General features: G+C 41.5%; 1 protein-coding gene across 1 annotated transcript in view; it reads right to left on the bottom strand.

Moving 5' to 3' along the window:
* Positions 1 to 2,708: 2,708 nt before the first annotated feature.
* Positions 2,709 to 16,242, bottom strand: part of gas7a (growth arrest-specific 7a) — a 33,341-nt gene continuing 19,807 nt past the window's right edge. Inside the window, exons 7-10 of the mRNA XM_086290116.1 lie at positions 14,447 to 14,570; positions 11,099 to 11,178; positions 10,463 to 10,561; positions 2,709 to 5,152 (exon numbers count right to left, since the gene is read on the bottom strand). Of these exons, the coding sequence (XP_086146242.1) occupies positions 5,039 to 5,152; positions 10,463 to 10,561; positions 11,099 to 11,178; positions 14,447 to 14,570 (417 nt within the window). The 3' untranslated portion in view covers positions 2,709 to 5,038. The remainder of the gene's footprint in view (positions 5,153 to 10,462; positions 10,562 to 11,098; positions 11,179 to 14,446; positions 14,571 to 16,242) is intronic.

The following is a 16,242-nucleotide window of genomic DNA, read 5'->3' on the forward strand; positions in this document are numbered from 1 at the left end:
TTTTCTCTGTATTATTGTAGAGTCTCTACGTTACCTTACAATATAAAGAAATATCAGGGAACTGTTGTTGTGTTGCTATATAAATAAAATTGAATTGACATATTTCATTTGTAGTTTAACACAATAGATAAAGGACTGCTGTGCAGTCAGTTAATATGGAATCTAGCTCTTATTTCCTAAAGTGGGATGAGCTATGACTATATAGACAGTGTTTACCTTTCAGTCTGCCTTTGGTAGCTTTTAGGCCAGGATCTAAGGTTGGGACAGCGGGCACAGGAATGTGATCAGCTCTCCTGCTCTGAGGAACACTGGCTGGTCTTGTCCATGCCACAAAGCTGACACACCAAGTCTTTGTGTGTCATGGGGTGCACCTGCTTGGCACTGCTCATCTCACAGTGCAAAATGAAGGCATTTGTTGTTGCAGTGTCCAGGAAGTGCAGCAAGATGATCCTCTACCAGGGAGCAGTGTTTCTGTGGGTGGAGTAGTGCAGAATGAGCTGATCTGACAGGTCAGCTCCACCCATATCTTTGTTGTAGGCCATGATTGGTGGCCTCACTTGCAGTTTTAACCTTGCTAGTGTTTATCTTGAAGCTAATAGTGTAGCCACTGCTTGATTCAGCCAATAAAAAATGTCATCCCTGATTTAGTTGGCTTGGCCTTCATATATTGTGTCAAACCAGTTTTTGCCGCCTTTTTGGAACATGTTGTTGGTCTCAAAGGTACAGTTTTATCTTGGTTTAAATCCTATCTCTCAGAGAGGTCGTTCTCTGTTGCTATGGGGCAACACTCCTTGGCTTCTGCCCCTATTTATTGTGGTGGTCAAGGGTCCGTGCTCGGTCCTGCTCTTTTCTCTTTGTACATGTTGCCGTTGGGATTAATTTTTAGAAAACATAACATCTCCTTTCACTGTTATGCCGATGATATCCAGATTTATTTACCTTTGAAATCTGATGTGACTGCTTCTTTGCAACCTCTGTTCAACTGTTTGCATGAAGTTAAAATTTGGTTATCACATAATTTTCTTACATTGAACGAGAATAAGACCGAAATCATAGTCTTTGGTAGTCACACTCCGCTAGACCAGTTAGCTGATGCCCTAGGCCCTCTCGCTAGCCATCCTTCGTCCACTGTAAGAAACCTCGGAGTGTTCCTGGATGGCTCTTTTAAACTCGAGAAACAGGTGTCCACTGTGGTAAAAAACAGCTTTTACCAGTTGCGTCAGATTTCCAAAGCAAAGCCGTTTCTTCCTTTAAAAGATCTTGAAAAGCTTATCCACGCATTTATTACATCCAGATTGGACTACTGTAACTCCCTCTACTCGGGCCTCCAACACTCCTCTCTTTGCCGGCTCCAGTTAATTCAAAATGCAGCTGCGCATCTTTTAACAGGTACGAGAATTCATGAACACATAACTCCAATTTTAGCCAAATTACATTGGCTCCCTGTTAAATATCGTATAGATTTTAAAATTCTTTTGTTCACTTTTAATATTTTGAATAATTTAGCGCCCAGTTATATTTCTGATTTACTCCATTCATACAATCCCAACAGGGCACTTAGATCATCCAACCATAGGCTCCTAGCACAACCTAGGACTCGAATGAAGTCGAGAGGCGACCGGGCCTTTGCATCCGTGGCACCCAGACTCTGGAATAACCTCCCCGTTCATATTCGCACTGCCGAGTCTATCCAGTCTTTTAAATTACGTCTTAAAACTTATTTTTTTACTTTGGCTTTTGATTCTGTCTAGTTGGCTGTTTTAGCTTGTTGCGTTGTTACCTATTGTTTGTTGTCCTCTTCTATTGTTTGTTTTAATTGTCTCATGTTTTTATTGACTGTGAAGCACTATGGTCAACACTGTTGTTTTTAATATGTGCTATAGGCTATAAATAAATTTTGATTTGATTTGATTTTGATTTTTTTCTTTTTTTACCCCCGTCCTTTTATCCGTCCTCAGGTCTTCTACCTTGCCTTTTATACAGACTTCACAGTGTCCGTGGAATAGCTGAGTACTCACCTGTAAGCTTGTTTAACTTAACTATTTAATGTTTAAATCCAATCTGTATGTTGTACCAGTCTGATCAGGTCTCATATTTGCCATCATTTGGCAATTATTGGCATTATTTGAGGTTTAAAGCTGTTTTTGAAACTTGCAAAATGCGAGTATCTGTGGGCTTGTTAATTTAGCCTAAGTCGAATATAATCACTGGTTCGTGTGTCCATGGGTTCTAGTCGTTGGTACTTCAGCCTGACAGCGGCCTCCTCCTTTTTCCAAATATTTATTTATAAGTGACTTATGTATGTATGTATGTATATATATGTATATATTGTACTATTCTTAGTTAGCGTATTGTCTGTCTTGTCTTAATGTTGGTTTAAAATGGAGCACTGTAACAAAAAATAATTTCCCCCAGGGATCAATAAAGTATTCTGATTCTGATTCTGATTCACTTGTGTGACCATCTGGGCCTTATATTCATTCTTCCAGTGAACAAGTACTGAATGCAAGTTCAACACCTGGAATCAACTCCAGATCTTGTATCAGTTTAATTCAGAATAATGAGGGAACAGATCTCATATGCTCATCAAACTTGTCAGCTGTTCAGTTTAGTTAGAGCAGAGGTGTGAAACATAAGGTCAGAGGGCCTCCAGTTTTGAAACTTTTGGGGCTTATAAAGTATTTTTTAATAAGTATTCCAGCATTTTCTTAATGATAAAGACATTCATTTTCATTTTTCATAGTCATTCATGTTACAAAACACAGATAAGCAATTAAATGACAGAAGATTTCCTGTTTTGTCACTACTATAATTTTTTTTCTTTTCTTTTTTACAATGGCTCCACAGTACTTAAAAAAGGACAATTTCTGTAAATTAACAAACAAAAATCATTTTTTGTAATTACAGGACAGCCTCGGCAATGAGCTACCAGAACATTCTCTGTAATTTTACACATTTAATTGTTGTAATTTATGACCAAAGACTTGTGGCAGCATTTCTCTGTTATGCAGAAAAAACGAGATGTACTGCTGAAAATAGACTTTCTAAGATACGTCAGGGTTAAGAGTGTAGTTTACATATTTACATTGATATAAAGGGGAGTTTCCCTGATCCGGTCCACAGACGGCTATATAACTTTCACATTGCTGCTTTTTATAAAAAACATCTATAATTCCCAAACAGTTCATGCTAGATGTCTGGAAAACCTCGTGAATTAAAGCTGATATTGATTGTGCCATTGTTCAATAATATAATTCAGGTGTAAAATGTAAAAAAAACCAACCCCATAATAATCATATTTGGATTCATTATATGAAAATCTGTAAGAAACACTTGAGCAGTGTTATGAGCTGCAGGTTTAACATAAAACATGTTCACCAGGTTTATGAGTTTAAATTTTTTTTATTCACATCAATCAGATCTTAAATGAAACATCTTGCAGATGTAACTGCCCATTTCTAAACCCCCAGCCCCCCCTGGCAGAGTTACATAACGACACGCTGTGGCATTTAATTTTCAAAGAGGAGATTTATTTTGGACACTGCATTCCTCACTACACCGTTGGGACAGAGGTCACCTGTGATCCAACATTCTTAAAAACATTGGGAAAATCGGATTAAACTCACGTTAATGAAAACAGTCACCACAGAAGGGCAGTTAACTCAACCGTTATGTCATTGTGGATTCTGGTCAAGAACATTTAGTTGGAACATAACTCGTCACACTTAGTGCACAACATTGAGACACACTTATAAAAACCTCTACAACAAATACACTATTTCAAACCTACACATGAAGCCGTTTTGGGGGTGGGGGTCAAAGCAAAGTCTGAATGTGCTGCAGGGGACGAACGGTCAGTGTTTTTCATAAGGCAGCTAAGCATTTCTTTACTTTTTCACAACTTTTTTTGAGTGCCTGGCAGCTGGATTAAAATCTTTATTATTTAACTTTGTCCTTCTGGGAACATAGAAAAGAAAAATTATTCCAAAACAAACAAAATGTAAAGACCGCGACAGACAAACACATATATGTAAACACGGACACGTAGTCTACATGCAGTCTCTGATATTTCTATCACCTCGCACTTCCCGCTGCATGTCGACCCTTAAAGATCTTCTCTTTAAGGGTCGACAAAACGTGAAACAGACGACGTTGAACAGTGCAAACATCGAACCAGTATGTACAAATGTACACCGATGCAGAGAAGAATAAATCAAGGACATTCCAGGTATATAACCGTTAGGCACTAAAAGGTGTTTCAGTGTAATTTGGACCACCTTTTCCTCCTTCGCGCTGATTCAAAATAGACCCTGGCCTAAATCTTGGGACTCCATCTTGGGACTTGTGCTGAGTGTAATCAAATCCCGATTGCAAAATGCTTGGAAAAGTTGAGGTTTCTGGATATTTATGCTGTACACTTTCCTTTTTTTAAGTGGGAGAAAGCTCCAAAATTATGGACAAGATAGAGAATACCTTGTTTAACTTCCATAAACTACACCGAAACAGCCATCATGGTTCCACAGAGTGTGCAGCTCTCCACGTACAGTGAAAACAATATATTCAAAACATGCATTTCCACCAAAATGGACCAGCAAATTATGAAAATATATCATTCCAAGCTCTCAGTATGCTTCAGTATCCAAAATAATATCAATAATCAGACTTTTTTTTTGTTTGGTTTACTCAGACTGGAAAAGTGTTGGCTGACGCTAAACTGAACAATTCAAAATACGTACATTTTTTTTAATAATCTCAACTTTACAACAGGTAAACAGCAGAATATGTTAAATGGCATTCAGTAAGCTAATGTGGATTATGATGGGGTTTAAATTTAGAAGGAACATGCTGGTACTTGGGTCCGTTACTGTTAGCTGGACTGTTTTCCTCCTCACTGTTCCACTCAGAGAGAGGATGAGCAGACCTCAGGGGTCTGAACATGCACCGTCCCCGAATCAGTGTCATCAAGTGTTCCTGGATTCTGTGGATGTGTTTTAATACTGAAGACAGGACAGCTGATCCCAGGTCAGGCCGGGACGAGCTATATGTCCATATCCACAGGCCGAACATCGCCGGTTTTGTTCTCCTTCACCCACAGCTCTCTGTCTTTGGCGGGATCCACATTCTGCAGCAGCTGGTCGACGGGCTCAACCATCTGAAAAGATATTAACAGTAATGTGACCCCTTAAAACTTCAGTCTTCATTCAGAGTTAAACACCTAAAGGTCAGGTGCTCAGGAGGTGCTGAGCGGTCAATTGATTGGATAATCTGCCCAAAAATCCCAAAAGAGTTTGGTGACAAACTAAACCACAAACTTTAGTGACAGTTTTTATATAACAACATGTTTCATTACTTGCAAAATCAATGACTTTGACCCAAATGACTTCTTCACAATCAGCTGATTTTTTTCAGGCCCCCAAACTGCAGTGGAGGAGGTCGAAATGCAGCGTTTTTGAGCCCTCATAACCCCACAAGTACAGGAGATATCCACATGAAATGTTCAGGACTGAAAATCAGGAAGCTCATCACCCAGTGTCACAAATATTAGCACATTTTTGAGTCTGTGTGGCCTGGATGTCAAAAAGGAGACCTTATTTTGAGCAGCTACCTGTCCCACCTGGTGACATGAGGCTTTTAACTTTACCCAACATGCACCTTTTTAGGTTTTCTCTTGCAAATGATCAGAAAACAATTTAAACATTCAGGAGAACAGTGCTTCTTTTCCTGTTTCTCTAATTCTCTTTATAAGGAGCTCTTATTCTCAGAGACGTTAACCAATGCAGTTTATTCAAACTGTGATCCCAAAAATGATTCTAGAAGCAAATCATGCTGTACATAGATGAGATTTTGGACATTTGGAGCAACTCAAAAATGCAAGAACAAGTCCAAGAGGGGAATCCACCTTTTTCCAGATGGGATTCATATCCTCGGACTTCACACTCGGCTGCACAAAGCAAAGAATGTAAGCCTCAATCAAGCCAACGGAAATGCAACATGAGGCCGAGACCATGGTCGGGAGTTCAAGGTTCAAGGTTCTTTATTATTTGTCACATGCATAGTTATACAAGTATAACACACAGTGAAATGTAGCCTGACACGCTCCTCGACATGTGCAAAAATTGGGGGGGGATCACTCTCTGGAGAGCTTTTTGGTCCTTCACACAGCTGTTCCCGAACCACGATGTCATGTTCTGTGTGAGGATGCTCTCCACAGCGCCTGTATAGAAAATCCTGAGGATCTTTGGAGAGACCCTGAACTTCCTCAGTTGTCGTAGGTGATACAGGCGCTGCCTAGCCTTTTTGGTCTGGACCTGAATGTGGGCAGCCCATGTCAGGTCTGAGGAGATGTGGACACCAAGATACTTGAAGGACTGCACCCTCTCCACTGGAGCTCCATTGATGATAATGGGCTTGTAGTCTCTGTGCTGACCCCTTCTGAAGTCCACCACCAGCTCCTTGGTCTTGCTGACGTTCAGCTGGAGGTGGTTGTCCTGGCACCATGATGCCAGATTCTTCACTTCATCCATGTAGGCCACCTCATCGTTGTTGGAGATGGCACCCAACACCACTGTGTCGTCAGCAAACTTCACAATGGTGTTGGAGCCATGGGTGGCCACACAGTCTGAAGTGTAGAGGGAGTAGAGCAGTGGCGAGAGGACACATCCCTGAGGTGCTCCTGTGTTGATGGTGATGCTGTTGGAGAAGCACCTGCCCACCCTCACCACCTGAGTTCTGCCAGTGAGGAAGTCCAACACCCATGCACACAGACGGCTGTTAAGTCCCAGATCCCTCAGCTTTGTGAACAGTCTGCAGGGCACTATTGTGTTAAACGCTGAACTGTAATCAACAAACAGCATTCGCACATAGTTACCCTGTTTCTTGTCCACGTGGCTGAGTGTGGTGTGTAGGACGTGGGCGATGGCATCCTCTGTGGATCTGTTGGATCTGTAGGCGAACTGCAGCGGATCTGTGGTGTCTGGGATGGAGGAGGAGATGATGTTCTTCAGCAGCCTCTCAAACACCTTCATTACTACCGAGGTCAGTGCAACTGGCCGGTAATCGTTCAGGGATGAGGGTTTGCTGTTCTTGGGCACAGGGATGATGGTGGATCTTTTGAAGCATGTGGGGACCACAGACTTCGCCAGGGACTCGTTAAAGATGTAAGTGAACACACCTGCTAGCTGGTCAGCACAGCAGCGCAGCAGACGGCCGGTGATACCGTCTGGCCCCGCCGCTTTCCTTGTGTTCACTCTCCTCAGTGCCGCTCGGACGTCATGCTCCGCGATGCTGGTCACCGGTCTCTCGCTGATGACGTCACTGTCCTCGGTAGTCAGGCGGTAGATAGCATTAGCCGCCTGGCTAACCTCGAAACGGGCGTAGTTTTGTTTTGTTCATATGTGTGATTAAAGGATGTCTGAATGAGAGGGAGACAGGTGGAAAGGTGAACATCCAAGGAGCAGAGGTAGTAAAAGCAACCTTAACTAACTTGGATCAACCATCCAAAGCAACAGAGGTGAAGAGGAGAGTGCAGGCAGGGTGAAGCAGGTGGAGGTGAGTGTTAGGGGTGAGTTGTGACAGAAGGATAGCAGCAAGAGTGAAAGCGAAGGTGGAACGGCTATGGTGTATGGATTAGAGATGATGGCACTGGCAAAAAGACAGGAGGTGGAGCTGAAGATATTAAGATCTAAACTGGGAGTGACCAGGACAAAGGATGATGAATATGGAGGATAAGAAAAAGAAGAAGAACTAATGATGTGAACCAGAGATTTTAACTCAGAATACTGTGAGTCTTCCATAAAGTCTGTGTGCTAACAGAGGCTAAACCAGATCATGAGATTACCGTGGCCTACGGCTGCAACTCCCATCTGTATTCATTAGTCGGGTTCATTGAGCTTCAGTGTTGCTGCACATTTAAAATCTTCCTCTATGCAGACGAAAACAAAAAGTGAGCAATCCAAACGTAAAAGCTGTGTGACTTGAACTGTCCTATATTTTGCTTGCAGATGATTGTATTGGTTTCATCTCTGGTGCGTCTGTCACCTCTGCGGTATTCATGTTGTCAGCTTTCACGCAGAGAGGCGCCCTCGTTCTGGAAGCTTCCTACAGCGCTGACAGAAAACGTCTCGTCACATTCAAAGGCCTTTGGCCCTAAATGAGCAGAACGTCTGGGCGGGTTTCTCTGAGGATCTGAGAGAGCTCAGCCGGCGCGCTGCATCAAAGGCTGACGCGGGATCGCCCAGGGCTCGCTCTGTCACAGCACCTACGCTCGCCAGCTCAAGAAGCACGAAGCACGAAGTCGCATCACAGCAGTGACACCACTGCTGATGGTTTACTCGGACCCGTAATGCACCGATTAGCTGATTATTCAGTCTGTTGTTCAGTAAAGGTGAGAATCACCAGACGGTCCACGATATGATGTTATCACAAAACTTCTTATTGCGATTTTTATAATATTCTGCGATATGCTCAGTATGGCAATTACATTTATCGTGACTCAAAGTTAAACTTTGTTAATATCTGTTTTAGCCAATAAAAAGGTGTCACTTCAGTTACTTATTTTCTGCAAAATGAAATTGTCAAGCATACCAACGCTGTCACCGTCTGACATCAGACTGCTACTGAATGGGGTCAAGTCGGCAATTACATGTAATCTGTTACTGATAACACAGCAATTAACTATGATGTTGACATAGACAGAAATCCACATTTAACTACTAAATGTGAGCTCAGCAAACTTCCTGGTCTATAGGAATGTAACCAGAATAAAACCAGCTGGTGGCAAAGACTGATTCACTGATGGTAACATGTTGGTTATCTGTCTGCATTTATACACTAAACTCAATTATTTGCAAAGCTACAACAATCTCCGAGTGTGACTGCAGTCAGTCCAAGTTAGACTGAGCCTTGTATCAGGAGACCTGTGCCTGGTGATCTAAAGATGCTGTGAGTGTGCAACACCCTCAAGCTCCGGGAAACCATTTACTCACCAAAACTAAACTAGGACGTAGCATTGTCATGGTGTTCAGTGTTGGTTTCTCGTTGAGCTGATTTAAGTTTGCTTTGCTAACGTTATTATAGGACAGCGGTGCATGAGATGAGCCCTCTGGTTCATACTGTTCCCATATCACCACACACACATCGCGATGCTATGCTGTATCGATTTTTTCCCCGCACCTCAATCATTTGGTTCAGAAAATGTACGTTGCCAGGCGGCCTCTTCACATTTTATAATTTATCATACATGACAAAAAAAAAGGAACACGTCCCTTTGAGATGCTGAACTTTGGATTTTCCCCCCTATTTTTGCCACAGAAATTATTTATATATCATATTAGTACTACTTTTGATACTTACACCCTCGTTAAGGCACTGGCTTGGTGTAGGCGAGAGGTGTGGCATGGGTTACCCCAAATACTTCCATCAGACTAAGCCTGAATGTGGCCCAAAGAAAACTGCAATGTGTGACCTGTTTTAGGTGGATTAACTAGCCAATATTTTCACTCTGACTCTAAATACAAAAAAAGTTATGATATACAGTGATGTGAGTCTATAAGAAGCAAATCAACTCCATTCAGTATTAAAACCAACTGTTTTAAGGATAATGCGGAACTACAAATTAATAGAATGTAGCTAAAAAGCAGGGATTGAAAAGATGTTTTTCCAAAGTCTGACACTGAAGGCTCTCGCCGACAGTCTCTGCTTGGATCTGGAAAAAAGGGAACTGCAGTGTTACTGTGGAATAAATTAGGGACGCTAGCTTCTGGCTCCGAAGTGTGTGGGTACATCCATCATTTACAAGCCATCTACAATCTTAAGGGTGAGATTTCTGTTTTCATCTGTGAATATGAAATGAGTACACAACATCAGTGGCTTTGGAGACGGATTTAGAGTTCTTGTGATCAAAAAACAGCAGGAAACACAGAATTACAGTTACCAGGAAAACTGAGCGAGAAACTGAAGTGATTAAGTAAAAAATAAGGTGAGAAAAAGGCTCTGCAGATTACACAAAGACTAGAAACCTGCAAAGACAGAAGCAGAAACTATTAATAATAATAATAATGGATTGGATTTATTTACGCTTTTCAAGGTACCCAAAGCGCTTTACAATGCCACTATTCATTCACTCTCACATTCATACACTGGTGGAGGCAGCTACAGTTGTAGCCACAGCTGCCCTGGGGCAGACTGACAGAGGCGAGGCTGCCATATCGCGCCATCGGCCCCTCTGGCCAACACCAGTAGGCAAGTAGGGTAAAGTGTCTTGCCCAGGGACACAACGACCAGGACAAAGAGCTCAGGGATTGAACCGGCGACCTTCCAGTTACAGATGCGATTCCCAACCCCCTGAGCCACGGTCGCCCCAAAAGACAAAACCATTACAAAAAAAGAACAAAAACAGGACACAAAATGACAACAGAAGCCAAAATAATACCACAAAAAAGTGCTAAAACTGCCACAAACTCACACTCTGGTTGAACATGTCTGTTTCATGCCGTAGGGTCGTATACTGTCGTAAATGCTGCTGAATCCACTCGATCCGCTCCACCTCCAGTTTCTCCAGCTCCTACACGGAAAAGGGAAGACAAATGTCCTACTTAGTAAGACAGACAGCCGATAACCGCTGTACTACTGACATCACGCAGATTATCAGTCCTTCATTAATGAGCAGAGATCCCACCACTGAATATGTTGAAATAAAAATCCAGCTTTTGCTCTTTTCTCTGACCTCATATATAAAACGGCCGAGGTTCTTTCAACACAAGCTTAACTTTTACATTTGAATATAATATCAACAGTATTTAGGAAATATTATATCTTGCAGAGGTTATAAATATGATTTAAAACCAGATAAATACTATTTTTTAGACAAATACCTGCACACAATGCTATTAAGTGTCCACTGTTAAAAACCATAACACCTTTAGTTCATTGGTGTAAATGTTTAAAGTCTAATTACAGAACCTAATTGTACTTATTTGTGATTTTCCTGTACAGTATACATTACACAGTATAAAGTGTCACAGCTCAGACCTAGAAGAGAAGACATGCATCATATTTTGTTTCGGTCTTTTTGGCTCGTGAATCACACACAGCTGTTTACCATGCTGGTTGTCACCATTTCTTCAAACCACTTGGACTGGGTTTGGTTGTAGAGGTCCACACAGCGCATCAGGTCATCACCTGGAAAAAACACATAGCAACACGATGAGAAGAACAGCTGATGGTGTTTTATTTTGTTTCAGCTCTGAATGCATGATCGTGGATCTGCTGGTTAACACGTGCTGCAAGGCCTGTAACGATCAGCAGAGGGCGCTCAGGGATCAGCATTCAGCGAGCGCAGCGCCATCACAGATGAATCCCAGCTTCTCGTCGACCTGTACTATAAATGTTTAGCACCTTTCAAGACGATAGAAGCGTTTAATGAACGGTTTACAGCACACTGCACTTCAGCTATAAGCAGATGTAAGGACATTTCACGTGTCGAGAGGCAGCTTTGTTTTACTGTGAGCGGAACGTCTAATTGTGGGTGTCCACAGAAGAAATCCTAAATTTCAGGAGATATTTTGTTGCTGTATCTGTATATTCAGGCTGTGGACAGCTTTTTGCCTTTATGGTACTTGTTAAAGTTTTTTCCTTGAGCAACTTGTTCAGATTTTAGTTTATTTGCTGTCTCATTTATGTAGACCACAATGACTGTGACTAAGTTTTATGGGGCATACAACAGTATTAATCAGCATGCTTCATCCCTGCAGTAATGCGTTATATAAACAGTTACTTTAATAATAAAAAATCTTCTTACAAATCATGACCGAAGGGTACTGAATGACCAAAGAAGGATATATTTTTTTCCCTTTTAAATTTGTGTTTAATAAATAATCAAAATGTAAATAACAGTATAGTATTAAATTATAATTATATGGACATTCAACATAATCTAATAAAAGATGAATTGACCCAGAAGGAATCACGGCTAAATGATGAGCCTGGATGTCAAACAGTAGGTAAAAGCAACTCCTTTTATATGATATAATTCGAGCAGCCATCTCTCCATCATGTGATACGATCCCTTTACAGTTTAACCAAAATGTAGTTTTCTGCTGTGACGTATCAGGAACAGATATTCAGATATTCATGGCTGTTTCTGTTCCTCTACGCAGCCGACATTAAACTGATGGTTGTGGTTTTTTAACAGAGCTTAAATTTGTTTTTCATCCCTGAAATCTTCTGTAGATATGTGCTGGAACAAAGGGCCATACTTCAACCTGCCCTCGACCTTGAGGTCCTGTAACTGTGAAATATTCACAGGATGAAGGTAAAGTTTTACATGACTTTTTCATTTCCTCCCCTCACATGATTCAAGTAAAGAATTGAAAGAAACAGAACATTTTATTTGTTTTATATTATAGAAATACTGTATTTTTTATAGTAAATTGATAAAACTGCTTTGATGTTGCTATGTTTGTGTTTTGTTTGTGTTATATTGTATTTCATCAGCACTGTGGTTTTTATTAGTTCAAGCTCAGTTCTTAGACAGTTGCCTTTATATGAGGCTGTAAACAGGATTTCCAATACACGCTAAACGTCGACAGTTAAAACAGATGCACGTAGCTTCTGGCTCTGAAAAATGAAGACGACACACAAGTGCCTCTAACCTGTATTCTATTTAATAGCCACCAGGGGGCGAAACCTGTGAAAACAAAAGGATTTCTGGTCCTCTTGAAGTGTACAGGACCTCTCTAAACACTTTCCTGATGATATTATGGGCTCAGTCACTCGTTTCATTGGGTAAAGACTTGTGACTGAAAAGTCATTAGCCATTGAGCATGCAGTCTGTCCCTCGCTCATCACACTGAGTTTGAAAGATGTTGAAAATGCTCTTCTAAGGCTTCAAAACTGGACGACAGCACTGCAGCTACTGTCTATGATCCTAAACATCCTTTTGATGTAGTCTCTCCTTCCAGTTTCTTTACTGCCGACCAAAGACGGCAGGAAGTTTAAGCTCTTTGCATCCTTACACTGAGCTAGGAAAAGAGGAAAACCATAGATGCTTTTTAAAATTCCTTCAGTGCAGGTAAAATGGGTAAAACACCTCCCTGTGTTTAGCAGCGAGTAGTATTTGGCCCAACTTTAAGGTAGCAGCAGCACAAAGCCGACATCAATCACCTGAGCCTCGTGGAAGTTATTGATTAGTGTTGTGAACCGTGACTAATCTACTGAGGGGCGGACAGAAAGATTAGTTCCTGCAGAGCGTTTCCTCTCCAGAGGAGAAATATGGAGGGAAACTATTACAACAGGATCTTTTCTCATCAGGATGCCAAACATAGAGTTTCTTCTCTTTGGCGAGAAAACCCCCCACATCATAATAACAATGCATCCACACAGTCTGCAGAATATTGAACATATGGCTGATATTTTAGTTTAAGCCTTCCACGCTGCAGATGGATATGGAGGATGAAAAATGCATAAAAAATATCACAAATCAATATTTATTTATTAATGTACTTTACAGTAACAGTTTTATTTCTGCACATATTTAACTTTTAATTTGAATTTTTGCATTTAATTCTGTACTTCTTTATGTATTTATTAATGTAAAATAACCAATTAATTTTTTAAGTAATGTATTTATTTTACTTAAGCGATAGAACCCTAACTGTAAAGTTGACCAACTAGAAGCTTAGAAAGTTATTATGCAAACAATAACATGACAATAACGTCTAAAAAGGATATAAAGGCACACACTGTTGTGATGTTAGAGGACCAAATATTCGACTTCCTGTCCACACACGAGTGCAGAACTTGAGTTTTTGAAAACTTTAGTCTTCAGTGACATAAACAGATGTTTACATGTGTGAGCGAAATGTCAAAAGGCATAAAAAAAAGGTAAGTTTTCTAAAATACTCAAGTAGGTTTGGGCAGGGTCATCCTGATGTGCTCAGCAAGCAGCTGCTAAGTACAGCTGATAATGATAATAACAGCCAGTGATTCTGCAGTAATACTGACACTACATGTTGTAGAGTAATCAGTTTTATGCAACAGTAACTACACAAACGCGTGAGTGTGCAAACTTTAGACTGCTACTGTAAGTTTGACTTCCCTGTGCAGTACAAAGCTGCAGCCAGGTGAGCTTAGCTCAGCATAAACGTTAGAAAAAGTGGTACGGTAACAATAAGGCTGGTTTCCATCTTCTCCTTTCTTTAAACAAAAACAGGTTTACTGTCCAAAACGTCAAACTGCTCCTTTACCCCAGGAACAAGGGGAACTAAAACCACTTACAAACCTCTTTTATCGTTTCCAGCTGCTCACAGATGTGCTTTAAAACTTCATTATCCTGTTCTTTTATCCAGCTGTTTCAGATTCCTGTAAACTTTCCCCCCTCACATAAAATTCCCTGAATTTTCCATTTATTATTTGACGACTGTACTTTTGTGAGACTTTGACCTCTGACCTGCTTGTGTGGATTTCCGCCGGGCCTTCTTTATGTCCTCCTCCGTCTTATTGCTGAGTTTAATTTCCAGCTGCTGGGTCTTCACCTCCAGATCCTTCTGCCTGTCTGCCAGGGCTTTACGTGCCTGCGGCGCGCACAGAAACAATGAGTCATTCGTGGTAATCCTCAGATTTACTGCACCTACATCTATTACTACAGTCATTATAGCCTTTTCATGCTGGCTTCTGACTTCCGTGCTGCGATCCTGGTCTCATCCTTTAATCTTCTTCTAATCCATACCATTGAGTCTTTCCTCTTATTCTGTACATAGGCAACTCTCCAAGGTTGTGCTGTGATTGTGTTTGAAATGTAAACACAGAATAATATAATAACGGCGATGTGAGCCAAAACAGCCCATTTTAAACCTGAGACATTGAGCAGCAGATATTTCTTTTCAGTTTTATCAGAGTTAAGACAGAAAAACCAAAAAAATAAAGCATAATGCAGATATTAAAAAGTGGTATAGTACACAGTAAATCTGAAGACTGTTTAAGAGCTTAAGGTAAAAATCTAAAAGAAACTGAAAATAGAAACGTATGTAAAAAGTTGAATATAATTCATTAAAGTGTCTACAGGACAAGAACTTAATAAGTCCATCCATCGCAGTCCAGATCACGAGGACGGCTGTCTAAGTAGTAATGCCCAGACCTCCATCTCCGCGGACCCTCTAGCTCTTCTGGGGGATACCAAAGTGTTCCCAGGCCAGCCAAGAAATCTCTGGGTCTGCCCCAGGGCCTCCTCCTGATAGGACAAGTCTGGAACATCTCACCCAGGAGGCGCCCAGAAGGCATCCTAATAATCGCTCCTTTCAATGTGGAGGAAGAGTAGCGGCTCTACTCTGAGGCTGTCCTGAATGACTGCACTTTCACGCTCTCTCTTCACCACGATGGACCAGTGCAATGTCTGCATCACTGCAAATACAGCGGGTAATGAAAATTACCCTTTTCATACCAAAAACCACGGCCTCAGACTGAGATGCAATTCTCTTTCCAGCTGCTTCACACTGGTCTGCAAACAGCCCAATGTGAGCAGGTCAACGCTCGACGATCTGCAAAAGCAGCGACGAGATCCCGAGGCCCACAAAAATTCTGAACAGCATCTGGACAGCCATGGTCGCAGAGTCCAACACCCAATGAGATGAATCTGACTTACAGCTGGCAATAAAAGGGCCAAGCAATTATAGCGGTTGCACAGGAGGACTTCAATACCCTATACTTCTAAAATCCAGATGCTCTGAGTACACAAAACACATGTAGACTGGTTAGACAAACTCCCACACATCCTCGCATAGCATTGAGAGTATAAAGAGCTGGTCCAGTGTTTCAGGACGACTGGCACATCGTTCTCCTTGAATCCAAAGTGTGACTAATGGGTCCTCTCCAGCACCCTGGCATAAGCCTTCATGACTTCCACACAGTATCGCTGAGGTGTCGACCACAACAGCCCCACATCATCCAGAGCTTTCAGAAACTCAGGGCATCAGAGTGAACTTCATCCACCCTGCCACTGCCACCAGACTCTGCCTCCACCATAGAAGGAGTGTCATTGGGACTAAAGAGAAGCATTCCTTCCAAGACCTGACTATGTCCTAAGCTAAGGTCAGCTGAACGCCTTCCCCAACGTACACAGTGTGGACAGGAAGCTGCTTAACCCTCCTGAGTCGCCTCATGGACCAACCGACACAGCGTTATCTTATTTTGCTGAATAACTACGATGCAGCAAAATAAAAACAGAATAAAAATGGCTTTCTACAAGTA

Source organism: Aulonocara sp. 'chitande type north' Nkhata Bay, linkage group LG4 (assembly GCF_057382095.1).
Source record: "Aulonocara sp. 'chitande type north' Nkhata Bay isolate Kocher_YH1m ecotype deep benthic linkage group LG4, A_spYH_male_GT1.1, whole genome shotgun sequence".
Taxonomy (NCBI): domain Eukaryota; kingdom Metazoa; phylum Chordata; class Actinopteri; order Cichliformes; family Cichlidae; genus Aulonocara; species Aulonocara sp. 'chitande type north' Nkhata Bay.